This window comes from Sycon ciliatum, chromosome 13 (genome assembly GCF_964019385.1).
Source record: "Sycon ciliatum chromosome 13, ocSycCili1.1, whole genome shotgun sequence".
Classification (NCBI taxonomy): domain Eukaryota; kingdom Metazoa; phylum Porifera; class Calcarea; order Leucosolenida; family Sycettidae; genus Sycon; species Sycon ciliatum.
In genome coordinates this window covers 12,483,544-12,509,491 of record NC_088655.1, presented here as the reverse complement: position 1 = coordinate 12,509,491, position 25,948 = coordinate 12,483,544, and the positions used below count along the sequence as shown (strand labels likewise).

At 45.3% G+C, this 25,948-nt stretch overlaps 3 protein-coding genes across 4 annotated transcripts; 1 reads left to right on the top strand and 2 right to left on the bottom strand.

Annotated features, from left to right (window-relative positions):
- Positions 1–7,170: 7,170 nt before the first annotated feature.
- On the bottom strand, positions 7,171–9,120 carry LOC135829657 (uncharacterized). Its single transcript, XM_065342048.1, has one exon. The coding sequence runs from the start codon at positions 8,933–8,935 to the stop codon at positions 7,652–7,654; it is 1,284 nt and encodes a 427-aa protein (XP_065198120.1). The 5' UTR covers positions 8,936–9,120; the 3' UTR covers positions 7,171–7,651.
- Positions 9,121–13,375: 4,255 nt separating this feature from the next.
- Positions 13,376–15,231, bottom strand: LOC135829526 (uncharacterized). The gene is made up of 3 exons (XM_065341925.1): positions 14,896–15,231; positions 14,100–14,234; positions 13,376–13,889 (listed from the first exon to the last, which is right to left on the bottom strand). The coding sequence occupies exons 1-3, from the start codon at positions 15,059–15,061 to the stop codon at positions 13,675–13,677; spliced, it is 516 nt and encodes a 171-aa protein (XP_065197997.1). The 5' UTR covers positions 15,062–15,231; the 3' UTR covers positions 13,376–13,674.
- A 245-nt stretch (positions 15,232–15,476) lies between these two features.
- On the top strand, positions 15,477–25,015 carry LOC135829573 (uncharacterized). 2 transcript variants are annotated; one of them, XM_065341971.1, is made up of 8 exons: positions 15,477–15,663; positions 16,272–16,328; positions 19,058–19,144; positions 19,937–20,041; positions 21,333–21,458; positions 22,537–22,674; positions 23,087–23,212; positions 24,429–25,015. In XM_065341971.1, the coding sequence occupies exons 1-7, from the start codon at positions 15,522–15,524 to the stop codon at positions 23,209–23,211; spliced, it is 780 nt and encodes a 259-aa protein (XP_065198043.1). In that variant the 5' UTR covers positions 15,477–15,521; the 3' UTR covers position 23,212; positions 24,429–25,015. The 2 variants fall into 2 exon arrangements, with proteins under 2 accessions (XP_065198043.1, XP_065198044.1); XM_065341972.1 differs by lacking the exon at positions 19,058–19,144.
- The last annotated feature ends 933 nt before the right edge of the window (positions 25,016–25,948 follow it).

Genomic DNA, 25,948 nt, shown 5'->3' with positions numbered 1-25,948 from the left:
ACACAACATGCACAATGAAGGTTAAATTGTCCAAAATGCGAGATGCCACAGTGGCGTAGGGCTTCTAAAGGTCTAGCCAAGCCGCTTATGCAGCTTCCCTACAAAAAAATGTATACTTGTAGTATTACAATAATTATCCCGTAGCTATGCAGAAGATGTTGCTTTAGTAGTACTAGTAACGTCTGGCGCTAGCCATGGTCAACACAGCTTGAATTCGGTGTTTGTGCCTGACGTGGGCACCTTTTTCAAATAGGGCTTTCAACTGCAAGATTATACAGCGTGAAGCAACTTGGAAGAATGTGTATGCATACGAAGTGTATCGGGGGAATGCATGCAGGGCGATAGTTCGGGTTCCAATCTCATGCTATGTCTTGAATAAAAAATAGGAGAATTGAAAAAATTATACTTGAATAGCATCGCTATGCTTTTCAGCCTAGGCCATCAAGGTTAGACAGTTTCGCATTATCGTATCATCGTTCGAATGTTTTTGATTGTTCTGCTTATCGGTCGAGAATGTAAGGATCGGGCAGATTGCAGTGTTTTAATGGGCACGGTTGTTGTAAAATTAGAATGCTGAGATCATTAACAGAGGACTATGAGGAAGAGCAGAATGACAGAGGTGAAAGTGTTGAAGCACTGAGCAGATGGCGTCGGCAGGAGTGCCTACACAGAGAGTAGAAGATGGGAGAAGAGAGTTCCCGACGCCTCGAGAGTCGCCGTGCTTACGAAAAGCTACGCTGCTATGGACAACACGAAACAAAGGAGCAAATATCCCGTCGTTTGGAGATTCGCCGACTTCGTGAAAAGATGCGTCGATACCAAGAGACCACTGAACCGGCATCCAGTCAGCAGGAGAAAAGACGTGATCCTGCCCGAACTTGTTCGGTATGCTGTGACTGCGGTCCGAAGGCATAGGGCCGTCATCAATCTATGCCGCTATGCAAAAGACGTTACTTTATCGGCTACATCAGTGTATTGCAAAAACCTTCCCATCACGGCATCAGTTCGAAAAACATTCATGATGAGCTAGGCATACCGTAGTTCCGCGCATATAAGCCCATGGGCCTATATCCGGATATAAGGCCACCTCCGTTTACAAGCCCATGGGCTAATAAACAGACACAAATGCAACTCACGTGTCAAGTAGAATTTTTCACAAAATGGACTCTTCCTACCATGGTACAGCAGGTCAGTGCAGTTTACCAGTAGAGTATGGTAGACTGACCATGAGCACGGACTTGTACTTTTTCGTGAACCTTCAAAATTCGAATATTGGCCCATGGGCTAAAAAACGAACATGTTTTACTGGATATTTTATCCCCAAACTGCATTATGCATTGTTTATGCGCGGAATTACGGTACAGGCATAGCGTAGGGCCCTGAGCTTTGAAGCCCTCTAGTATCGGATACTCTTGAAGATCAGTGTTGTTGTGTGTGAGAGGCCATGAAAGGGTTTTGCTCTAATCATCAACTTAGAAGTTTAAAACTTGAGATTTTCAAACTGGCTCCTAGAGTACATGAGAAGTTCATCGAACTCTCGACTCCGCAAGCCTGCAAAAATCATCGCTGCCGGTGCGAGAGTGTCCCTGGTGATCTTTTGGCCTGGAGCACACTTTGTAAGTGGTGATCTTCAGGCACTGATGAAGAATGAACGGCTCGAGAGTCTGTATATTGAGCAGGACTATTTTATATCATTGTCACCATTGTGTCTTGGCAATCTGCTGCTCAGTCCATTACGTTGTAAGACCTCGCAGTTAACATCAGGTGACCTGACACGGAGATGAAGTACACCAGTCCTGAGCTTTCGACAACAGAATTCCCCAACTCGCCGATGTCAAGACGAGTCTTGAATTGGCAAGTGGCGCGAAGTTCCCTGAAAGCAACAGTGAGTGTTCTGAAACTGGAAAAGGGTGACTCTCACCAGTCCCCCTGGCAACTGACCATGCAACCCCCCTTATTTTTTCGATGCCAGGTTGCAACGCTAACGCCGAGACCCCTGGTCGGTCGAGTTGCTCACTGTACATCGGCACGTCGTCCCTACATCCCCTGTATCTTGTTTTATGTTTGTCTCCACATGTCTCTTTGTAGGGCTGTGTTCCCAATAAAAAATAAAATAAACTGTTCTAATCTCCGTCGGACGCTGAGTTGGGTCCGGCGAATTCTGCCGGCAGAAAAATTGGCAGAATTCGGTACTTGTTCTGGTAAGTTTCATGCCTGTTTGATATGTGGATAAAGAAATGGAGCAGAATTCGAGGAATTGCCCGCCATGAGGTTTGTATGGTTCTGCCAATTTTACTGCTTTTCGAGCAGAATCTACCACCTTTTCGAGCAGAATCCGCGGGTCCCTAACGCTGAGGAGCACTTTGGCTCTACTGACCACCACTGCACCAGAGTACTCATGGCATAGGAGTTCTGACAGAAAGTGTTACCATTCATTTCTTTCGAGCTTCGGGCGCTCTTATTATTTTATGAGTGTTTTTGTTACTATACAGGAGCATAACGCGATCTAAGGATTAGTCCTAGCTTAACTAACCGTGACGCATATTGCTCAGAGCTTTCCCCCAGACCATGAACTTGACAACAGTTTGATCAGCGAACATTCTTGGATTGCATTCGTCATGAAGAATTTGGTGATAATCAAATTATAATTGTCTTGCATGCACACTACATACACATTGTACTTCATAGCGTTCATTAGTTTTCCGTTTTCTTAAATTGTGTTGATCTGTCTTTGGCACTCGCGGCCATCTCCTATTGCGTTACAGCAGCTAATTTGGAAGTTGTTCAGGTTCTCCGCATAGTTGAACTAAGACGCATTTACGCGAGAGAGAGAGAGAGAGAGAGAGAGAGAGATCGAGAGAGAGATCGAGAGAGAGAGAAAAAAAGAGAGAGATAGATAGAGAGGGACGGAGTGAGTGAGTGTGAGAGAGAGAGAGAGAGAGAGAGAGAGAGAGAGAAAGAGAGAGAGAGAGAGAAAGGGAGAGAGAAAAAAAGAGGGAGAGAGAAAAAAAGAGAGAGAGGGAGGGAGGGAGAGATCGAGAGAGAGTAGTTACATTTATAAAGACAGGTAAGTCTAACAAATGAGGACCGAGACCTCTACAACAGAGTTTTACGCCTGAAAGCAGGTGCATGGTTTAACAAGCAGGTTGTCAGTATAGATTTTATGCGCAGATGGAGAAAAAAATGCACAGAATTTTTGTAAAGAGATGAAAAGCAGGAATAATAAGAAATAATATTAAAGAAAAGATGAAATGAAAGCCTGCTCACAACCCCGCCCAGCCTTGCGAACTGGGTATGGTGGATTAAGAACACGGTTCAACGCTCGAGCAAGCGCTCTCCACTCAAGGTGTTCACAGCAACTGATAGAAACTCGTATGGGAAAATTGTAGAAAAGAAATAATAAGATAACGAGAATAAATTTCAACGCACCTCAATAAACGGAGCCCCACATACAGTACCTCAGAAAAGTGGATCTTCCGACCAGTGTTTTTGTTGACGTCGCAACCAGATGATGTAGCTGCTTCGGAGAGACGTCTTACCGCGCAAATTACAAATAAATTTTATTCTTCGATTAGAAAACCCAAGCCCTTTCAGAGCCCTCCGAAGAGAGAGAGAGAGATCGAGAAAGAGTGTGTGAGAGAGAGAAAGAGAGAGCGAGAAAGAGAGAGAGAAAGAGAGAGAGAGAGAAAGAGTGAGAGAAAAAAGAGAGAGAGGAAGAGAGGGAGGGAGAGAGAGAGAGAGAGAGAGAGAGAGAGAGAGAGGGATGGAGGGAGGGAGGGAGAGAGAGATCGAGAGAGAGAGAAAGAGAGAGAGAGAGAGAGAGAGAGAGAGCTGGGAGATAGAAGAGCACAGTTCTCTTGGTGATGGGGACTGCGAAGGATAGCAGGTTCTGGGACATGGGCATGAGAATACGAATATTGGTGATGGTGGCAGCAGGGTTATAAGGTAAGCAGCTGAACACTAAAAAGAACAGGGAAAGCGTTGGCAAGCAGATTCAAATTGCATCTGGTTCAAGTCCAGCCTGGGAGCGGTTTTTTCAGTCGTGCTGCTACCCACAGTCAACTGGGAACTTGTGGCCAGGCCCAAGGGGTACATGGATGCAGATAATGGGGTCGTTCTCGGCACTTGTGCCAGTGGTTGTGAGACTTATCCACTCATCCCCACCGTTAGGCGCTGCATCTGCCGCTAGGGTTTACCGGATGTTAGCGGCCGTCGTGAGTTCCCATCGGGAACGGACACGATAATTTACATTTAGTAAATTACTTTTTACTTTATTAAGTAGTGGTTGCGACTTCGGCGATGATTTGTAAGAAAGGTTTGCTCCCCACACCGAGAGTCGTGAGTCAGTCAAGTGTCAAGTAAAGTCGGCGGAATAGCGCGAGCTCCGGTGTGGGGAGCAAACCTTTTTTACTTTATTACTATAAGATTCAAATAACTTCCAGAAAACGTCATTTTGTATTGCAGAACCTCGCAAGTTTTCATTCACGAAATAGATTTTCTCGTAATATGACTGCCACCAAAAGTAATAATTGGACGTACGTGGTAGAGTTTGTCCACGAAATTCACTCTCTGCAAAGTCCACTGTAGAGACACCTCTGATGGCCTTTTTTTAGTATTCCTGTTTCTTTTGTTGTTGTTTTTCTCACTTCATCTAGTTTTTGGTTTGCTCCTTCTTTTTCCCTTTTTATCTCCTGATGATCGGTTTTTCGGGCCTCTTTGTAGTATAACACTGTACTGTTGAGCCACCGAAGCAAAAATAAATTGAATACAAAATACAATAGCATATTACTACTTCGATGTAGCAGCTAACAATTTCTAGGCAGATTGTGAGGCGAGTGGGAAAAATAGAAATTCGCAGATCAAAATGGACTCGACGTCACCGCTGGTGGCATATACCAGGGGAGGCGGACCTCTTTAAGATATTTGTTAGTGGTGAAGGCAATCGGAGAAGTTACACAAAGAAAAAAAATGAACTACTGGTAACAGACAAGGTATGTAATGTAATTCTACGACTGCCCAAGCTTAGCTGGGCAGTTCCTGGCGACTTGTCAGTTCGTCCAGTACGTCTCTGAGTTCCTCGGATAGGGACGTCAGCTGAGCATGGAGATCAGCTAAGGAGACGAACGCACTGGGAATTCTACCGTTCTTGTCAGATGCATTCTCACCCTCGGTGGCGTGGATACGTGCTGCCTGCAAGTCATGCAGGATTGGGTTTCCTCCAATCCTAAACTGGGGATGGCTGACGAATGGTTGGGGGCTGGTATGATGCTGGTATTGTTGAAGAGAAGGATGATGATGATGATGATAAGGCGGTGGGTGCGGCTGCACGGGGTGATTAGTGAGTGGAGGTAAGTGATGCGGACGATATGGGAAGTGATGCTTGATGATGTCCACTAGTTTTTTTGGTTTGATTTGGTGATGATTGTCACGTGACCCTTCCTCTGGCATCTCATGGGGTGTAATGTGCCACGGCGGTGTCTTCTTGGGATCAGCTACATGGAGGTATGATTCGTAGGAAACGGCTGGATGCTGGTGAAACGATGGTACATGTACTTCAGGCAGTGTTAATCTTCCAACTAACCCTGTCCCTGTGTGCTCTCCCACCTCGCGCGCCGCATCTCTGCCACGCCGAATGGCCTTACGGAGCATCTCGAGCAGATGAGCCTGCGTCAGCGGTCCATTCTTGGACCTGAGTTTGGCGAGGCACCTCTGCAGCGACATCCTACTGGCTGACAAGCAATGCATCTTCTCTGTGTTGAGCATCTCCTGGCTCGCCCGCTCAAGAATACTCAGTGCCTCCTTATCGGTGAAGAATCCGACGGCATTCCCGCTGGAACAAGAAAGCATCAATACTCCGACGAGAAGGAGCCACATGAACCATTCCCTAGCCATTGAGATATGGCAGTTACGCAACCATACATGCCATTGAGAGAAGGTAGATCAAGGAATATCTTGGGAGAGTAATCATCCTCGCGTATGCACCACTGTATTATGAACTCTTTTCCGCAATCGATCTGTTTTTAGGGTTCGCTCAGCCGCAGGAGTTGGGTAAACCCATGCGGTGGATCATTCTGTGTCTGATGACCAGCATCCTGTGTACTGCCAAGTGTTTGCAACGTCGGGACATGCATGCAGCTGACAGATGAAGGATATCATCGTCTCTTCCTGTGCATCACTTAGGCCTGTACATACACTATGCATACCGCGTACCGGTAGGGGATGTACATACATACAGGGAGTGCTGGCAACTGAAATCCGACCCCCTACCGCCTCGTACGAATCGCTAACGCGGTTAGCGCACCGCTAGGGGCTCGGATTTCAGTTGCCAGCACTGTACATACAGTGCTGGCAACTGAAATCCGACCCCTGGCCGGGTCGGATTTCAGTTGCCAGCACTGTACATACAGGGTATGTACATGAACTATGATTATGTACAGGTTGATCATTCTGAATGGGCGCAGGATGGTGAACACTACTACCATCAGCTTGGAGCGTCCGAGTGTGACGGAAGTGTTTGCTGTTCATGCTGCAGTCACCCACCTCCTAACATATCGACTAGTCGGACTACAGATACGAGGTCACTGCTATAGTACTCATGGATGTGACTGACACCGTAAAGCTAGAAAGAAGACACGAACGAGAAGCGTATGCCTGGAGACTAGATAAGCATATCACGTGACTGTACGTCTGTAGGTGTCGAAGCGTTGAATATGCAGATCATGCATAACGCTACTAGTATCTTATATTGTCAATAGGCAAAAGCCTTCTACACGTTCGCAACACAGTGTTCGCGAGTCTGTGACTGCACATAGCCCGGACCTAGCTTATTGGGGTGTGCGGTGTTCATGTTGATTGTTGGTAGCAACGGCTTCGATTTGTGATTTGAAGTATTCAGCAGCACAGAGTCTCATACACAGCCCCTGATTACCGCCATTTTCTTTCTTGCACAGCGCATGCACTCTCATCCCCACAGCACCCACATGGACACTCCCACCTACGCGCACACGCACACACTCTCACTCTCTCTCTCACACACACGCACACATACACACACTAAGTTGTACACACATATTATACAAACACATAAGCACACCCTCACTCACTCACGCACAAACATACAAACACACTCCCACGCACAAACACACACACACACACACACAATAGCACATCTCCGGAGGAGGACTATAACATCATGGTACCCGGCTGTGTGAGGTTCTCGTGAGTATAAGTGAACACTGTTCGTCTATTCCAAGCACAACTAGAGATGCCAACAAAATAATAACTGTTAGCCAGCGAGAACGTATGTTGACATTGTGAAACGCGGATTGTGAAAGACAAGTAGTATTGTAATCATGACTGTGCGAGAAAAGACATAAGCGGGATGCAAACAACAAACATAACCTTTCCAAATTACCACCAGACCAAAGCTAAAGAATCCCCAGCGACAAGCACTTGGAGAGATGTACCATAATTTACTTGGAAATCGGGCGTGAAGCTGCTCTGCGTGTGAAATTGGATCCAATGCGACGTGACCACAACCAACCCTGATAGTAACAACCCCTTCTGATACATGTCTGGCGAATTCGTATCGCAATAAACCATGATCAGTGAGTAAATATTTCAGCTGGACAAGCAGGACGCCAGAGACTGGTTAGGCATGGTGGTATTTGCTGATAACTTCAAGGATCTTGTTGACCTTGTCGTTGAGTTGCGAGAGCTGACTGTGCATACGGTCAATGGTTGCCTTCGTCTTGTCCGTGAATACTGGTTTCTTATGCGTGGTGGCCGCAGGATTCGGAGCAGAAGGTTGAGGCGCTGTGGGGTGTTTCGCCGGTTCTTCGTGAAAGTGATACGCTTCGGGCGGAGGATTGGGTTCGTGGTGTGGAGTCGGGTGCAGTGCTGGCCCCTTGTGCTGGGCAGGTTGCTGGGCCGGCTGTTGGGCCGGGTGCTTGGCCGGTTGTTTTGCCGGTTGCTGCGGTGGGTGTTGTGGCGGTGGGTGCTGAGCGGGATGATTTGGTGGAGGTTTCGGAGCAGAAGGGTGAGGTGTGGTAGGATGTTTCGCAGGTTCGTCGTGATAGTGAAACGCTTCGGGTGGAGGATTGGGTTCGTGGTGTGGACGCGGGTGCGGAGCTGGCTCCTTGTGTTGCGCAGGTTTCTGTACTGGATGTTGTGGTGGAGGGTTCTGAGCGGGGCGTTTTGGTGGAGGGTTTTGAGCGGGATGATGTGGCGGAGGTTTCGGAGCAGAAGGGTGAGGTTTGGTAGGATGTTTCGCAGGTTCGTCGTGAAAGTGATACGCTTCGGGTGGAGGATTGGGTTCGTGGTGTGGAGGTGGGTGATGCGGCGCTGGCTCCTTGTGTTGGGCAGGGTGCTGTACTGGGTGTTGCGGTGGAGGCTTCTGAGCGGGGTGTTGCGGTGGAGGCTTCTGAGCGGGGTGTTGCGGTGGAGGCTTCTGAGCGGGGTGATGTGGCGGAGGCTTATGCTGAGTGGGGTGATGGGGTGGTGGTTTGTGTTTCGGTGTCTTTGGATGAGGGGCAGGGTGCTTGGGTGGCTTGTGCTCAGCAGGTATTTTCTGCGCAGGGTGCTGAGCACGAGCATTGCCGATGCCCAAATGCTTGGCCAGAATTTTCAACTCCCTAGTAGTTCCAGCATGAGCAGCATCATCGCCCCTGCGTAGCGCCACCATGATGGATGTTTTCAGCCAATGATCGTTGATAGGAATGTGGCGCTGATGCAGGGTCAACAGCAAGTGTCCGAACACCTTCTTGCTTTCGCCCAGGAATAGCCCGGATCGGTACTTTTCCATCTTGCTTTCAGCCACGGATAGAATATGCAGTGCCTCTTTTGCCGTTAAGGTTTTCCCAGTGACCTTGGATCCACCAGAAAGCAGCATCAGCAACATGCCCAGTAGCCCGATGAGATGGCAGCTGACCTTCATCCTGGGGCTGAAACGCGCCTTACCCAAATTCCGTTGGTCTTCAGCAGTGAACGAATGCGTTTTCACGATCCGCTTGGACAGCTTTTTTTGGTAACGCGGAGACCTCTCTATCTATATGTGTATCCTGAAAATCGTGTCTACTTTGACGGAGTGTACAAGGACTGAAAAGACAACACATCAAGTCAACAGGCTGACCAAGGACAAATAACACTTTCCAAGATTTCGCTTCACTATATGGTACACCGTGGAGTAAGAGCTGATGCAGCTGGCAGGCGGCAGGAAGCGAAACCTTCGGCGTCGTGAGTATTGATCCTAGTCAAGGTAGGACTCGATGGTTACTGGCCGCCCGGATGTGTGACAGTAAGCAGCTTACAGCCCTCGTTGTACTGGTGATGCTGACGCGATGGTGGTAGGAAGGATGCAATGGTGGCGGTCAGGAAAACTCGCAGTACTGTATTGATGTTTCCATACCGATGAGTTTTTGTGTTTTTCATTAACTGTCTGCACTTCATGGTACATGTATATGATTTTTTTAATTAATTTAATTTATTTTTTTAGTTTTCTTTATACAAATAACCTACGTGGAGATAATAATTTTATTATAGCTATGAATAGGATGAAGGCCGCAGACATCACGCAACTACGTTACTTGTTTGACATGTATTACTTTATATTAAGGATTCCCCAAAGGCTGTTCCCCGGTCGAGGGGTTTCCTGTTTTCGCTTAATTGATGAGATCCGCGCGGTGAGGAAACTGGTAAGAGAAAGAGGAAGAAAAAAAGAAGAGTAAGAAAGGAAAAAGAAGAAGCAAGCCAAAACCAGATTGGAGTAAAAATAGGAGAAATTTAAGGCACACAAAGCATGATGAATCAAAGGAAGATGAACGATGGAAGGATAGCAGCGTTTCTAAGGAATAACTCGACAGTGGAATTTATATTTAAACAGCTGGAGGCGGGCTTGCTTCTTAAAATCAGACAGGGAGGATAAAGAAGAAAAAGAGAGGACAAAATATTTGATATCGTCCATTGCGGGTAACTGCAAGCTTGGTTGGCTTACGCTCCCTTTTCGTAACAAGTATTTCAAATTGTCATAGTTTACGCTTACGAAGAGGGATTCAAGCAGTGTGAAATGCATACTTTTGCACGTGTTTGCGAAGAGTTTTACGGAACCAAGGAAGAGACGTGATATTTTTGGGATATAGTTCCACAGTATGCATATTTTATACAAGAAGAGTTTAGAAATGTGCGGCCATGTGAATTAAAGTTGATCTTGTTGGGCTGTCTTGGGCTGCAGCTGAGCGTTAAGTCAAACTGGGTTAGATATTCAGGATATTCACTGGTTTGAAGGAAAGACATATTCAGAATATTTAGTAATATACTAATATACTTAAACAAATGACGAAAAGCCCATGAATAGTTAAGAACTCAGATGGTGAGGCAAGGAAAAATGTATAACATGGAAATTGTGGGCACAAGTTATGCGGTCGAGTCCACCAACTAAACCAGATTTGAACAGTCAGATGTGCACAACGGACAAGGATTGTGCACGTCTGACGGTACAAAGTCTGGTTTAGTTGGGGGACTCGATCGCATCACTTGTGCCCACAAGTTCCATGAATTTTCTTCGACAATGTAGAGATTCTCGCATGGCCATGGCAATAAAGTTTGATTTGCGTTCAGTCCGGTAAAAAGATATTCTCTTCTTTTGTAGATATCTTCTGACGACTGTGGCCTGGAGCACATCAAGGTCGGTGAGCTGGGCCTTAGTTAGGGTGAAGCTCTATATTGAACTAGCGTACTCAATGGGTGGTAGGCATCAGCGGGTAATGCTAGTACATGTATTAAAACTAGCATAATGGGGGTGTTCGCAGAAGGGGGGGGGGGGCATTGCCCCGGCATAATGAGGCATTTTTGGAGAAACTAGCATAATTCGCGATTTGCAGCATCGCATGGCCAGAGAGTCGTAGAATACAGTGCTCCCTGATAAAATGCATATACCTGTACGTGCCACATGACCATCCCAACCCAAACTATACCATTGCGTACAACGATGTTGCCTTTGTTCGAGTAGTAGTAGCTACTAGTAGTCTACCACCGATCAATCAATTTTTGCGCACATATCTTTATACCTACTTTGGAAACAGACTTTTTCGCGTACTCTTCTGCGATTTGTTTGCTGTATTTGGTCATGTATTGCTACTAGCATAAAGCGCCCTAAACTAGCATAAAAAGCATTAAAACGAGCATAATATCCTGTTTTTGCTGGCATTCTGAAAAGCATAATCGGCTGAGTTTACTAGCATTACCCGCTGATGCCTAATGGTTGGTCGTACGTATCCTTAGTAGAGGGTCATGATGGTGGATGCAGTGAGGTGTTTGCTCATGAAGTATAGCAGGTTGACGCTTTGCTGGTATTTTGTGTGAACTCGTTTGTAGTGTGCTGTGAAGTTCAGGTCGGTGGTGAGGATCATGCTGAGGTATTGGTGTGTGGATAATGGTGGTAGTGTCTGCTTTTCAAAGTTAACCAGTGGGCCATCACAATGGCTGAGCACTAGCGTTTTCTCAGGAGCTAATCGACCGTTTCTGAGGTTTGCCCAACTCTGACAAGCTTCAAGATCGGCTGTGAGATTCTGGCTGCAGTTGGGTTTGGCTTGTGTAGTGGGATGGGTAGAAAATAGGGTCACGTAATCAGCAAAGATTTATGGTGTTGAGTGCTTCACCATTAGAGGTAGGTCGTTGATGTATAATTATAAGATATAAAATTGGAGCGAGATGAGACCCCTGAGGCACACCAGACATAAACACGTTTGGAGTGGATTTAGCATCATCAAGCTAGACGGAAAGTTGGCGAGAATCCAGGTAGCTCTCTAGCCATTTGTAGCTTTGAGCTTCGGTGATGTCATGGAATTGCGCAACGCGAACTTGAGGATCAACACGGTCAAATGCCTTCTGGAAGTCCAGAAAGTGTACATAATTATAATCCCAACCTCTGTCCGTACATTTTGCCATCTGGTGGGTAAGCAACACTAGCTGATCTGTAATAGATTTGTGACGGGTGTAGGCGAACTGTTTTTAATTTATGTAGTTGGTTGTGACAAGATGTTGGGATAGGCCTTGAGCAGGGCAGTGTTCGAAGACCCTTGTTATGGGTCCAAGAAGTGAGATGGGGAGGTAGTTTGTTGGATCGTATTATATCTTTGAAGAAGGGCTGAGGTTTCGTGCAGCTTCATGTCTGAAAGGAATTCGGGTGGACACACCCATTCCCATATCGCTGCACATCCGAACCAGTTCCGTTATTTTTACAACGTTTCGGCACTTGGCCATCGTCAGGTAATAACAATGAATTATAATAACAATGTACCAGTATTATATATCCTTTCGTTTATAAAATTGGTTTGGCGAGGCCTCTTTTATTAAAAAGATAGCTGAGAGATTCACACAAGATATCTCCTGTGTTACGTAGTATTGAGATCAGCTCCGGATCAGATGTGGCTTTGTGTTGCTGTAGATGGGAAGGTGCGTGAACACAGTTCGTACTTCAATTGGTTTGAAGTGAAATTTGTCGTTGGGAGATGAGATGCCGCACGTGGAGTAATTGTTGTTGCATCTGTTGAAGCTGTGCATTGATCTGCGTATATTCAGTAAGTATTCAGAGAGGAGTTCTGCTTTTTCCATTGGGGTCTTTGCTGTGATTCCTCTGTGTTGGACAGTTGGGATCGGTTAAAAACAAATATTTTTGATGTTGCAGAAATCCTATTATAATATATATAGCCTTTTTCCACCACTTGTATGTGCCTCGTCGATTTTGCTGTTCCATCCGATGGGCTAGTGCGTCACTGTGTTTGTCCTTGGCGGTTCTCACTTGTTGGCGGTAGTAATGAAAATAGCCAATACAAGGAAGTTGGAGTAGTGACCATTGGCACATTCCGGTGATCGACAATTATGTGGCACAATAATTACGCGATGTGAGGCACTAGTGCCTCATTCTTCTTTTATCGTGCCTCGGAAAAGAAGGCCAGTCGATGTAGGTGTTCCGTTTCATCTTCTACGCTAAAATATGTGTCCATGAGAAATTTAAATAGCTCTAGCACGTCCCCATTGGGGCCATAACGGCCACCACGTAGAATTCATGCAGTCGTATCGCACTACAATGCACCAGCTATAGAGTACACGTACATGTAGTTCATGTGCAGTTGGACCCAAGACGGCTTTAAAGCAGTGTTCGATAGACAAACATGCATTCATCGGCAAGCAATCGCTATTCCTCTTGGCAACTCACACGACTTTAAAAGTCTTTGAGGTGCGGCGTTTGTGAAAATTAAATTTGTTGTTGCTCTTACTTGAAGTGCACATACATGTACTTCTAACACAGAAGATCGGTGAGAACTAGGTTTTGGTTGCAATTGGGAATTTCACTCAGCGCAATCTTCAGCACGAGTACTACTGTGTCACGGTCACTGGCATTGTACGTAGGAGGATAAGAGAAGATTGGAGTTAATACATGCATGTTATTGAGCATCACAGAATACGGGTTAGAGTGTGTCGTGTTATTAATTATCGGAGACCTTTTTTGGCTCATTCATGTTTACTGGCATACACATGTCAGTAATAAACGCCAAACATTGGCTTGAAACATAAAAAGAGTGAATGTCATACTCAGACGATCGTACGTACAATGTATTGGGAAAAACTATCCAGGGCTCTCCCAATCATGGGCCTTTCACACATTAATGGAGTCGCTTATACAATCTTAAGGCCCATGGCGTACTCTTGGCCAGCTATGTCAGCCCTTTTGCTCAGAGCTCCTCGATACCGTGCATTATTGTGAGAGCGGGCCGCAGTTGTTACTGTGTAGGGAGCTCGCTCCGGCTCGAAGTCTGGTAGAGTTCGACGACCGTGCTGGAGTTGACGTGCTGCCGAGCGTCGCGCCGTCTGGCATCCATTTACCTCTTGATCTGCAAGAGCATAACAATCATGATGCGAACACATACTAGTCTTAGTCAGCCTGGACCCTGCGCATGAATCATCAATACACTCAACATTTTCAGTGCAAGGGGGACGACCAGGCAAAACACAGAGCTCAATAACCTAGGGTTCAGAGCCGGCGAGAGTTCGAACACGAAGTGTAAAAAAAGAGAGTAAACAATAATGTTCTTTCTCCTCACCGTCCTGTGATCCCAGCATTCGTTTTCCAGTATTGACATTGCCGCACGCGTCGCGCAGCAATCGACTGCCGACCAGGCCGAAGACATTCGCCACTTCTCCAGTGTGATAGGAATCCCTTCGCTGCATAACGCCATCTGCACAAAGAGCAGTGATGTTTGGAATGCAATGCTTGGAATACACCACGTGAAGCAACGCAGAGTCGTTCATATCCTATTTTCCTGCCTCGGTTTGTCTGTGCAGACACCAACACCACCAGGGACGGCTGAGCAGCAGATCCCCTGCACTGCGTTCCGCATTTAATTGGGAGCATAGTCGATTTAGTAACAAGTATGGCAGTCTACACGAGCCCACCCACCACACCACACGCTCTACTCTATCTCGCTGCACATCCATCACTTCTTACCAGCAACGAGATTGCAGATTGTCAGATTGTTTCCAGCGAGATAGAGAATGTGATGATCGGCGTGTTTCGAGCGTCATTTAAAAGACTAACACGACGTTGTATTGGAAATGTCTTGTGCCTTTTCGACACATAAACAAAGGAAGAAACAAGGTGTCCCTCCAATGACTATAGTGAGTTGCATACTCAGGACAAACACTATAAGAGAGCCCGTAAAAAGCAACTACTGATCACAAACGCCATAAGCGAGAGCTACATGTTATGCACCTTTATGTTTCATGAACGATTTCGGGGGCCATCGCATGAGATGGATTACTGGCATATAAAATTCAATCCAATAACTCAATCTAACTACACAAACTGCAGAGTTGGTCTTGATAGCTCTCTAACCTTACCGGAGATTCGGCGATCCAGTGATCGTCTTGTTATTGTCCAATCGTACTCATTCCTGACAGCCCTAGCCCTGTCATTGCGACCTCGAGGCAGAGCGTGTGAAGTGGTTAGAGTAAGAAGAAAAAGAGCGAGAAGGGAACAACGGCCGAGCAGCAGAGTTGATAACATGGTTGCACCAGTACTCGGAACACACACACGCACTGATCTGTTCCAACGAACCAACTGATGTTACACTCTCTACGCTAACTCTGAACTGCGACACTGACCAGCGTGGCACAAACAGGAGAAGATAATCGTTGCAGAGCATAGCCAAAATCTTCCCTGACAAACCCGTATCCTCACCCGTTGAGCAAAAACCAAAATAAAGACAGCTTGCTTTAGGCACACGTGAGTCGTTCACTGCATTTCATGGCTCCATCAGTCAGCTGCAGGAAGTAGGGTTGGACAGAATATGTGGAATGTCTTGAAATCAAGCCACTGCAGGGTGTTATTTGGGACAAGCCTCAGTCCCCAACTGGGAAGCTAGTACAAACCGGTGAATCGTATAAGAAGCGCCTCAAAGAAATTCAGAAATCACTTCGCCATCAGCACAATAGTAGCGAAGCACTTTGAATATTGCTGAACAAAAATGGCGACCATTCAATGGAAGGTGATCGGAGTTTTCATGCTCACTATCGCCGTTAGTCACGCTCGTCCGTCGCTAAACATTGACGGAGCGGATGCAGCCCTTGAAGACGAGTATGACTACAACCTTGACGAGCTGAACGACGGTAATAACTGGTTAAGTATTTTTTGTAAAGAGACTGTCCGAGAGCGTATTGATCTTCGGTTTGTATATTTACATGTAAATGTCGCTGTCTGATCATCTATTATTATGCATTTTGATTTTGAAACCTTATGCCGCTCAACGTCGCTTCGTCTGGGGTGTCGTATGTGTGTGTGTGTGTGTGTACGTAATTTTCACTTGGATTTACCGTGGCAAGAGTTTATAATTATGTCATGTCGACTGGAAATCCTGAAAATTGACATTATCTTTCTATGCACACCATAAACCACAGTCAGAGAGAGATAACTCTGATATCTCGCCAAGGGTTGATATTAAACGTTTATTGCACTATTATCAAACACATCGCCACACTATAGCTGCAAAGTTACTTCACCAGTTTCGTGTCATTGTGCATGTGTAACACTAAAGACAGTCATTTCAATTATTGGAAGCGTTTAATTTAAGACAATATGCATTTCAGTGGTTCACTGGTTATATACCAGATAAGTTGCACTGAACAGCAATACAATGTACATATTATGTGCGTGTCATTAGAGGCCAGGTCTAGTGTGAAATCACCAGTCAATGCTGTTTTGTTTTGCGTTCGTCCAGGTGAATCAGATATGGATTTTTCCAGTGAACTTGGCTACCGCAGCAGTGATTCGTTCAGTGAGTACCTCTTTAATAGATCGCAACATCCAGGTTTTCTTTCAACCAGTACATCTTCAGTGGGTGTTTTTCTTGCCTAGAGCATATCAAGTAAAACGAGGACATAAAACAGTTTATCACATGTCACGTGAGTGTTTCCTTGGATCGGGCCAATCACTGATCTGTATGAGCGGGCAATAAATCAGTCCAACGCCCGCGTCCAAAGCCCGTCGTCAGTGACAACCCTGACTGAGACTGTACGCGTGAAATCTACGGGATGTGAACGCGTGGTCGAAAGTGGCGATCTCAGCTTTCTTCGCGTGACTAAGACGACTCTGTAGAATGTACGACTCTACGACGAGTCGCAGTGTAGCATTGAGACGAAGATGGAATTCTTTTTGGAGATGGACATCCCGGCAATGGGCATGGCCTCGGACGTCTGCCGTGTGGTGCTTGCAGGGATCATTTGTTCAGTCATGTTGGCAGCCTGACCGTCGGGAAGCTTTTGGATAAGATTCAGTTCTGCTCGAAGTGGTACTGTGATCACAAACAATTATTTGAAATAGCACAAATTCAACTCAGCGTCGTGCGTTTTCAGATCCTCGCTGTGTGTGGTCTTCATGTACCACGCAAAACTCTTACCAGGCTCATCTGTCCTCTGCTTTCACCTTTGCTTGAACAACAAACACAACAATTCAGGAATGTTTTGCAATGAAAAATACAGCTATCTGGAGCTGAAAAAAGAAGAAGAAAAATTGTCCTCAGAATTACACACCAGGGAGTCGTCAAATACTTGCACTTGTTGCAGTACTGTATTTGACAGCTTCCTGATACACATGTAAACATGAAGAAAGTCTTTGTGGTAGCACTCTTAATTTTGCAACTGAAATTATGATTCTGCTGTATTTATTGTCGTTGCCATGTCTATTGCTATGACGATGCGGTGCCGGCACTTTTTTCTGTCTCCGTCTTTCAGTACTGTATACGCTCTGATGGCCTGTAGCAGACTTTTTGTTAGGGTGTAGGAGAAATATCTTCATTTTTCCTGTTTTGATAATGATAGCACATCAATATACATTGTGGTCATACTGTGTTGGCATTTGGGCTAATTTCAACAGCAGCCCAATGGTCTGCTCTGTGGGCCATGTGATAAATTTGTTATCGCATGGTTGCTGCGGGCCTTATGGCATATTATTGCCCCGAGAGGTTAGCCCGAGGGCCGTAGGCAATAATATGCCATAAGGCCCGCAGCAACCATGCGATAACATATACGTATACAGTCGCTAAATATAAGGAACACGGGATGGTGAAACGGATATTTGTATACCGGTAATTGAAGTGTGGGTTTTGGCCTTTAACAAAATTTCCCAAACTGGGGCTTCAAAACGACGGAAGAACAGTCGGCGTATTGTATCTAAAGACCTGGAGGTATTAGTAGCTCTTGGCGGCTAATGCAGTTAGGCAAACCGGCAGTTATGTTCCCTGGTATATTTCATGTATGTTATGTATGGTATATGAAAAAAGAGGAGAGCCGACTGCATTCGAGGAATTGCCCGACACTAGCTTCTTATGGTCCTGCGAATACCCACCAGCTTCTTCCTGAGGGTTACTGGTGACTGCACTCGGTGAGCAGCACATCACCTTCTACAAGTACCTTTTCGTCCCGGTCCTGCGGATTCAGCGACCATGCAGTTCATGGGCGCAGTCCTGCGGAACCAGCTCCCGCCTGATCTCCGTTCCGAGCCCAGCCACCTTCAGTTCTGTGCCCTGCTAAAAGCGCATCATGGCTCCGTTTAAATGCTTTTCGGCTATTGTGTTTCTGTAAAAGCGCATCATGGCTCCGTTTAAATGCTTTTCGGCTATTGTGTTTCTGTGGTATAGCGGACTGAAGAATAGGAAACGTGCTTCGCAATATTTGTATGATGCTCCTCTACATATTATAATGGTACTCACATATTTCCATTCCGTTTTTGCTTTAGTGTAGCCTTGAGGTTGACTCACTTATCTATTGTCTACCCTTCCTCTCTCCGTATTTCTGTCCCCCGCTCTCTCTCATTCCCTCTGTCGTCTACATTATTGTATCAAAGGAGGCGAAACCGCCTGTTTGTGGTGCGACGTTTTAAATAAACTTCTACAACAATTAACAACAACGATACGCTCGAGATTACACTGGAGAGGAAGAAATCAAACTACGCGAGTGTTTGGAATGCCTATGGAACTGTCATGGATTCTACAAAGCATTTAAAATCCTTCTACAATCCAAGTTGCTAGTTACTGCCAAATGTGAACCATACGTTGATTACTAAGCCGAACGATACAAACATGCAGCATATGAAACAAGGCTATGTTCTCGTTGTTACTCAGAGTGAGTTTCGTGGCCATTTGGCCAATCATCGGAAAGAACATGATATGAATCATTCCTGTATGAATATTCTTTAGTTGAGGGAATGAGAAAGGGAATGAATATTGGTTAGAACATGGATTGGTAAAAAGGAATATTTCATGATCATGATCATGATCATTATTCGATTCAATTTGCAAATTTATGTAAAACCTATGTGATTTGTAAACTCGGATACTGAGCCAGTAATAAATGTATAAAAAGAGAAGAAACACATGCGAAAAAGTTATGCAGCAACTTTCTGACTGTTTATCATCTTGTTACAGTCGTGGATAGTTGCTGCATAACTCGTTCTCATGTGTTTCTTCTCTCTTTTACTATGCGATTTATTCCTGCATTTCACCCGTAGTGGGCGATCCATTCCGTCGCCTTGGCATCGTTCCATACATCACACCAATGGATCCAAGAAAGCTAGCCGCAATGGTGACGAAGCATGGCAAGTACAGTGATGATGGCGTATCCAGGAGAAACCTACCTTACGTTCCTCTCAATTCCAGTACTCTGGCTTTGATGCTTGACGATGGTTTAACACCCCGTTGTTTTGTTACTAGACCTCATTGTGATCGTTTGGGCCTGTGACTACTTGACGTAATGAGGCCTACTCGTGTTTCATGGTTGATCTTACATATAGAGTATAATTATACAGAACAGAACAACAATGTTGCCTGATGATTGCGAGCGCATGAAACTTCAAGTCGCAGCAAACAAGCCTTGATTGTCCTTGTTCTGTTCTGTATTACCCTCTGCCCCCGCGGTGTTGAGCACTGTCAGCTCACTGGGTACACCCTGCAGTATAATTATACATGTATACTGCAGCTGAGCCAGCTTTGATTTCAGTACAATACTCCCTGATGAAGACCGAAGGAGGAACATTTGGAAGATTATTTAATTTTAAATGCAGTGGATGACCTTGGTTGAGAAGGTGTTGGAAAGATGAGATATATACAGGTGTAACATCTGATTGTTCGAAGATTGAATGTTACAGAAATATACATTCACGAGTAATCCTGCTTTCCTTATTGCTACTTCGAAGTACTCTTTTGTGCGATCTATGCCCACAACAAATGCATGGTAGGACGACTTTTTTATTTCTTATTTTTTTAACTATGATGTTTTTTCTGGCAACGGCGGGGAACCCTTGGAATATCATTTTTCACTGTTAAGAATCTCAGATACATTTTACTAACGACTTCTTCTCCAACGCCTTTCCACTACTTTCATATGCTAGGCTCCAGGTCCCCTTCGTTCTTCAGTTCACTGAAAGCTGCAGCAATAAAGGCGGCCAAGGTCGCTGCTCACTCACTGGCTCAGTCAGGTTTGAAGGCTCTTGGAAGTGAGTACTCCTATTTTTAACATAAGCATTCGTAATGCGTTTTAGTTTGCGCTGACGGCGGAAACACTGTCAAAACATGTATCAGTCCTGATATTTTTCTTCATTGTCCCCCCACCCCATTTTACGCTTGCGACGCCTCATTGGCTTTACGACGCTGTGACCCAGTAAGGTCGGCTGAATCGCTATCAGGAGAGCGGCATCACTTCCCTGCTTTCCCCTTTCTTCTCAACCCCCATTGAACTTGATTATTTTATGTTCTATTGCTGCAGTGCTCGTACATTGCGTCTCTATTGAACGCTGTGTTAGAAAAAATCCTGTATTCTTCCCTGTCGCGGGACCTCCGGGGTGCAGGGAGGCAAGGCGTCACAGACTTGTCTGGCCTGCACTCCCTCAGAGACTTGTGGCGGGACCGCGGACAGTGGGCTGCCGTGTGCCGCTCCGTCTGCGGCTAACGTCGGGATCTCATAGTGCTGGGAACTCCGTCGTTTTTCTCTCGGCAGGGTGCAACAATCTCTCGTCCTGGCATTTGTTTGTCTGTCTAAAACTGTTGTTAGCAGTACTCTGCCTCTCGTGCCTTGATGTTGTGCCTCGTGCTAGCTATTGGTCTGTTTTTTCTTGACCCTCGTCGTGCTGTCTATTGTTGGCTGTCCTCTTCCCGTATCCATTCGGCATAATTATGCGAATCTGTGGGCATTTATCATGTACAAATTGCTGACATTGACGCGGAAATGGGATTAATAATAATTCTTCCCTTGTCGCTTCTCCAGTGCGAGTTCAATGTGTTCTTCTCAAGTTCCCCTTTACCGCTACAAAGGTGTGCCATTCAGCCACTGGACAAAAATGCTAAAATTAAGGCAAATAGCCCACTCCAAAACGTTAGTGTCTTGGCAACTGGGCCTTTGAACTTTTGGGAAATGGAGGCCAAGACTACTACCATCACATTGACTAACTTGATGTACGTCATTAGCGGTAAAAGGGATAACCTTATTAACCTATCCTTATTAACCAAAAACATGCAAGTGAAACACACAAATCGCCTTTCCGTGCACTCTTTGAATGTATCCACTTGGATTATACATTCTTCCTTTTCCGTGCTCTTATCAAAACTGGGTCCAAAATTATGGTTGTTTATACTGTTACATTATTGCATCTTTGCTCTCCTTCCGTGGTTGCATTCACTATCATTTCCTTGTATCGACTATTTTCATTGTGTGCCGTGAAGTGTAGACAGAAAATTAAAAATTAAAAATTTCGCATTACGAGATTACACAATATTCTGCATTTTGTCCAGGCAAACGCGCCGTGGAAGCCGACGCCCTGTATAGCCAGATCGCAGAGGTAGCTGATGAAGAATTCGAGGCCATTGGAAAGCGCATGGTTCAGCACACCCTGGAGTTCGCAGTACGCGAGGCTGGTCGTAAGTGTCTTTCAATTTCGAGTTGCCCTGATACCCAATTGTGTATTTGACAATATCTTCAAGGATTCTCCAGAGGCAAATGGTTGCCTATCAAAGGGATTCTCCTTGGGAAAGGAAGTGAAGGTGGCTGTCATGAGAGAGAGAAGAAGGGACATGACAAGGTTTACTGCACAGAAGTTGGATTGGTGCCCAGTACGAAGCCATTAATGTTTTTGTTACATGCTTTGTGACTCCGGGGATACCCATTATGACTAAAATGATCTATGTGCACAACAAATGCAAGTCTTCAAGCAGAGGGTTCACTGTAGCAGGATCCCATCGAATATGTAACATCACAGAAAGAGTAGAAAAAACTTTTTTTATCTACTCTTGATCACAAGTATCACCACGTGTAGTTTCTCCTTTAGAACTTGATCGTCGGCACACATATATTTCATGTAATACTATAATACATCTGCACGACGATGCTCACGATTGCTAGTACATAATTGTTAAGAAGAACTAGTATTGGTAACTCCATTGGATAAATCACTATGTATTCACTGGGTATACCATACGGATAAGAAGAACTCCATGGCTGGTTAAAATCGCCCGCATCACATGCTTATTGGCACTATGTCATCGTGATTGTGAAATAATAATAATAATAATAATAACTCCCGTTATTGCGGACAAATATAATCGGTCCCTTGGTGTTCGTCCTAAAGAGGTTTGACTGTATATCCAGTTATTAACCCTATGGTTGGCAAATGTTAAGTCGGCTTTGGTAATATGAAAAGCCCCTCGACATGCCAGTAGCATTTGAGGGATATTTAAAACAAAGAGGTTTCAGGCTGTCCAAGAGAGTACTCAATACCGAGAGGCAGAGCTGGTTCACACAATAAGAGGACAGATGACGATCGGTTAGTGCGTGAAACTCGGAGTAAAAACACGTTCTCTGTCCTCGTATTGTGGGATATGTAAAGCAGTGAAAAGTTCGAGAAATATTTAAATATTGCTCAGCTACTACTCTTCACTGGTGTGGATATTACTTCATATAGTTTGTCGGTGATGGGTAGTCTCTGTATCTCTTACACAGCTTATGGACACCCAGGCTTCATCTCAGCGATCAAGAGCGGAGCGTCGCGTCTCTGGAACACAGTGAAGCCCATTGCCAAGGAGATCGGACGCAAGGTGGCAGGAGTGGTTGCCAACCATCTGAACAGCTACGCTTCTGGTACGCAGCGGCGACACACGATAGCAGTACATGTACATGTATATATGTAATGTTGTTTTCTACTGTATATGTATGGTAGGGCTACCTAGTCGCTTTAAAAATGTACCTTTGAAAAGTGCTGTTGGACGTGTGGCCTGCATTGGTTCGCAACTACGACAATATGTTGCAAAATACTACTGGATCTTAAGAGAGCTTTGACTACTCTGTCTCTCGGTTCATACAAATCTGACTACATTTGGAAAGGTCGGATATGCTGCGTTGTCAAGGACGAGATGAACGGTGTCCTCTACGTGAGAAGATCAGCGGCAAGAAATGGCGTCTACAACCTCTTATTTATACATCAATAACTCTATCATTTGCCTATTGATTCCTATGTACGGATTTTCTATTTATCTAACCTTTGATGTTCTAGGCTCTCGCAGTGCTGAGGACATCCAGGAACTTGCTCAGCGCACGTCCTATACTGTGAAGCGTGCTGCCAATGACCTGGCTTATGCCACTGCTCAGGCTGTTCAGGATGAGGATTACCTTAACTAATGTAAGTAGAGCGTGCCAACATGTATTGGAACGATAATAAATTTGGCCTTCGCATGAAGAGAAGGGATCCTTGCTGCTAACCACCAATTGGCCCAAACCCCAGCTAGTGATAATATACAAAATGAACGACTAATCATGAAGCTCCTGATCGAATGTGGCGGCGTAGCGCAGCAAGGCATTGATGTCACTGTACTATGCCAGTGGCAAGGATTGCTTGAACTGAATATGAGATTGTAAATAGGAAGGATGCCTAGGAGCCCAGTCGGTAATACTAGGTAATACAAGTACACCTGTCCCAGAAGACCACTGCAACCAGGACCAAGGGATAAAATTTTCAGTCAAATGACACTGGATCAGGAGACCACCTGTTAGCGGAGACCACGTTTTGAAGGTCCCTTGAGCGGTCGTCTTAGACAGGTTTCACTGAATAGGCGAAGAGTGAGCAATGTAAAACTCCTCACTGACATCTACCGCAACTACATCAAAGGAAAATCTGCACAGTACTTCGAAGTAACTACAACTATACATGTTCACAAAGGATCACGAAACCTACCAGTAGCTTCTGACTCTGCGTGATTTTCTGCAAAGGTGTGATGTTAGCGACAATTCTAGATAAAATTAGAAAGTAATGTCCAGCCTCCTGGGGACAAAACAAGCACAATGGCGTTTCTGTGGTGCCGAGTGGGCATATCTGTACAGTGCAGTAGAAGCACGGTAGAGACAAGGGAAATACGTCACTACACAACAGCAGTGCACCTATCACTTCAACCAGATGGCACGATTGTTTGAAATCTTTTATTCTCACGATGGCCTGTGGCCAATAAGACGTTGTTGTTGTTACTGTATTTTACTTCTCCAGAATTACAGGCAGTAGAATGCCTTCTCACTAGACCAGGTCTAGTTCCTACAAATTTTAATGATGAAGAACGGTCCAGCAACATGATTCATGAACCAGGCTGTCGATTACATTGCAGTGGGATGTTTTTAAGAAGTGATGTGTAACTGTCTCAACGTTCCCATTCCATTACTACATGTACATGTATGTGAATAAAATGATTGGGGCTCAAAACAACTTCTAGGCATTGGATGTACTGTATTTCAAGAAATACAATCATGTACTTCGAAGTACAGCACTGTACTAGGATATTCTTCCGAAGTGTCATATACTTTGCGTAGACCTTGTCATTATGTATTCCCATCTTCTTTATCACGTACAGGGTCTTTGCCGCGACGATCGTGTTCAGCCAACATTACAGCAGAAAAGCACTGCCGTCACCAAAGGAAGCCATTGCACGATCATCATGATAGTCTATTTTTGATTTTATCATGAACGAAAAACTGTTCTATGCTTTCGAACATATCAATAGTGACATGGAAAACTGTGGGCACAAGTTATGCGATCGAGTCCACCAACTAAACGAGATTTTGAACAGTCGGACGTGCACAATCTAGCACAAAACCAACAACATTGTGCACGTCTGACTGTTAAAAATCTGGTTTAGTTGGTGGACTCGATCGCATAACTTGTGCTCACATTTTTCCATGTTACAATTGTTTTCCTTAGCTCACCATCTGAGTTCTTTAAACATATTAATCACACCTTATTTTGGAATGTCGCAGCTCGAAATCTTTTACTGTTGGTTGGATTTCTTACTCCAGTGTCCAGCTACTCCACATTTACTAGAACACGTGTTCGTAGCAAATTTTCTTCACTAATGTTATCTAAAAACACAGCATCTTTACTTTTACTCTCACTAACACATACATGGGCATGAAACACAACAAGCCAAACCTTTCTTTCCAATTTTCCAAAGCCTTCCTTGAAATGCGACAGGGCGACTTGGGCGGCGGATATGTGAAGAAGGTGACTGGTCCGAACGTTGGCACTTGCGATTCCTGTCGACTGATTGCTGAAGACTGCAGTCTGGGCCATACACTCAGGAGCCAGTCGAATATTCTACTCGACCAACCCGCAAGAAGGCACGAATCTCTGCTCAATACACAGTGTTTCGGGCAGGGGGAGGGGGGGGGGGGGCTCACTTCTCATTGAGCTTCAATGGACTACTGAAATTGGTGCTCCGAGAGCACTGCTGCTATCACCGCTAAAAGTTAGTTGCAGCATAACGGTAGTAGTTCGTCCTGTTGTCCGTTGGGCGAGAATGCGACTACACAGTTCGAAGTGACAGCGTTGCGAAACAATCAGTGGCCCTAAGTGTGTTCTCATAACTCCATGAATGCCTGTGGCTCACGTAACCGTCGTTGCAGGCTGACTCTCACGAGGGGTTTGTCGGAAACGGAGCGTCTCTATAGGTTGGTATCCCTGGTGATGTTTGGCTCCATGAGAACAACACGTCACAATGCTGCCATGCCATACAGATATCCTCAGTCACTCAAGTGCAACTGGTGAGGGGTGAACTGCCCGAAACACGGTGTTGAGTAAGGAGTGAATCGTACCTTTCTGTTCGTTTGCCGAGTGGAAGGTTCGGCGTACTGCTTTGTGCTCCATAATTATGGTAGTCACGAGTGCCAAGGCAGTCCCCGGGAAATGCGAGCTTCAATCAAAGTCTTCACATCCACGAAAGCTTTCATAAATATTTCATGTGAAAAATACCTCAGGGTGTCCAGAGTCATCTACTGACAGTCTGTGTGTACTGTAAATTATCCCACTGTAAATTGTCCCGCCTGATGCACGCCCGGTGTCTGCTCCCGAGGGCGGTATGGCCCCATTTCGCCTACA

Coding starts and splice junctions, on each gene's coding strand:
- LOC135829657 (XM_065342048.1), bottom strand. CDS start 8,935: ATGAAGGTCAGCTGCCATCTCATCGGGCTACTGGGCATGTTGCTGATG.
- LOC135829526 (XM_065341925.1), bottom strand. CDS start 15,061: ATGTTATCAACTCTGCTGCTCGGCCGTTGTTCCCTTCTCGCTCTTTTT. Junction 14,235..14,895: donor ACTGGATCGCCGAATCTCCG/GTAAGGTTAGAG, acceptor CTCTTTGTGCAG/ATGGCGTTATGCAGCGAAGG. Junction 13,890..14,099: donor AATGCTGGGATCACAGGACG/GTGAGGAGAAAG, acceptor ATGCTCTTGCAG/ATCAAGAGGTAAATGGATGC.
- LOC135829573 (XM_065341971.1), top strand. CDS start 15,522: ATGGCGACCATTCAATGGAAGGTGATCGGAGTTTTCATGCTCACTATC. Junction 19,145..19,936: donor CGCAATGGTGACGAAGCATG/GCAAGTACAGTG, acceptor TTCATATGCTAG/GCTCCAGGTCCCCTTCGTTC. Junction 21,459..22,536: donor CGCAGTACGCGAGGCTGGTC/GTAAGTGTCTTT, acceptor TCTCTTACACAG/CTTATGGACACCCAGGCTTC.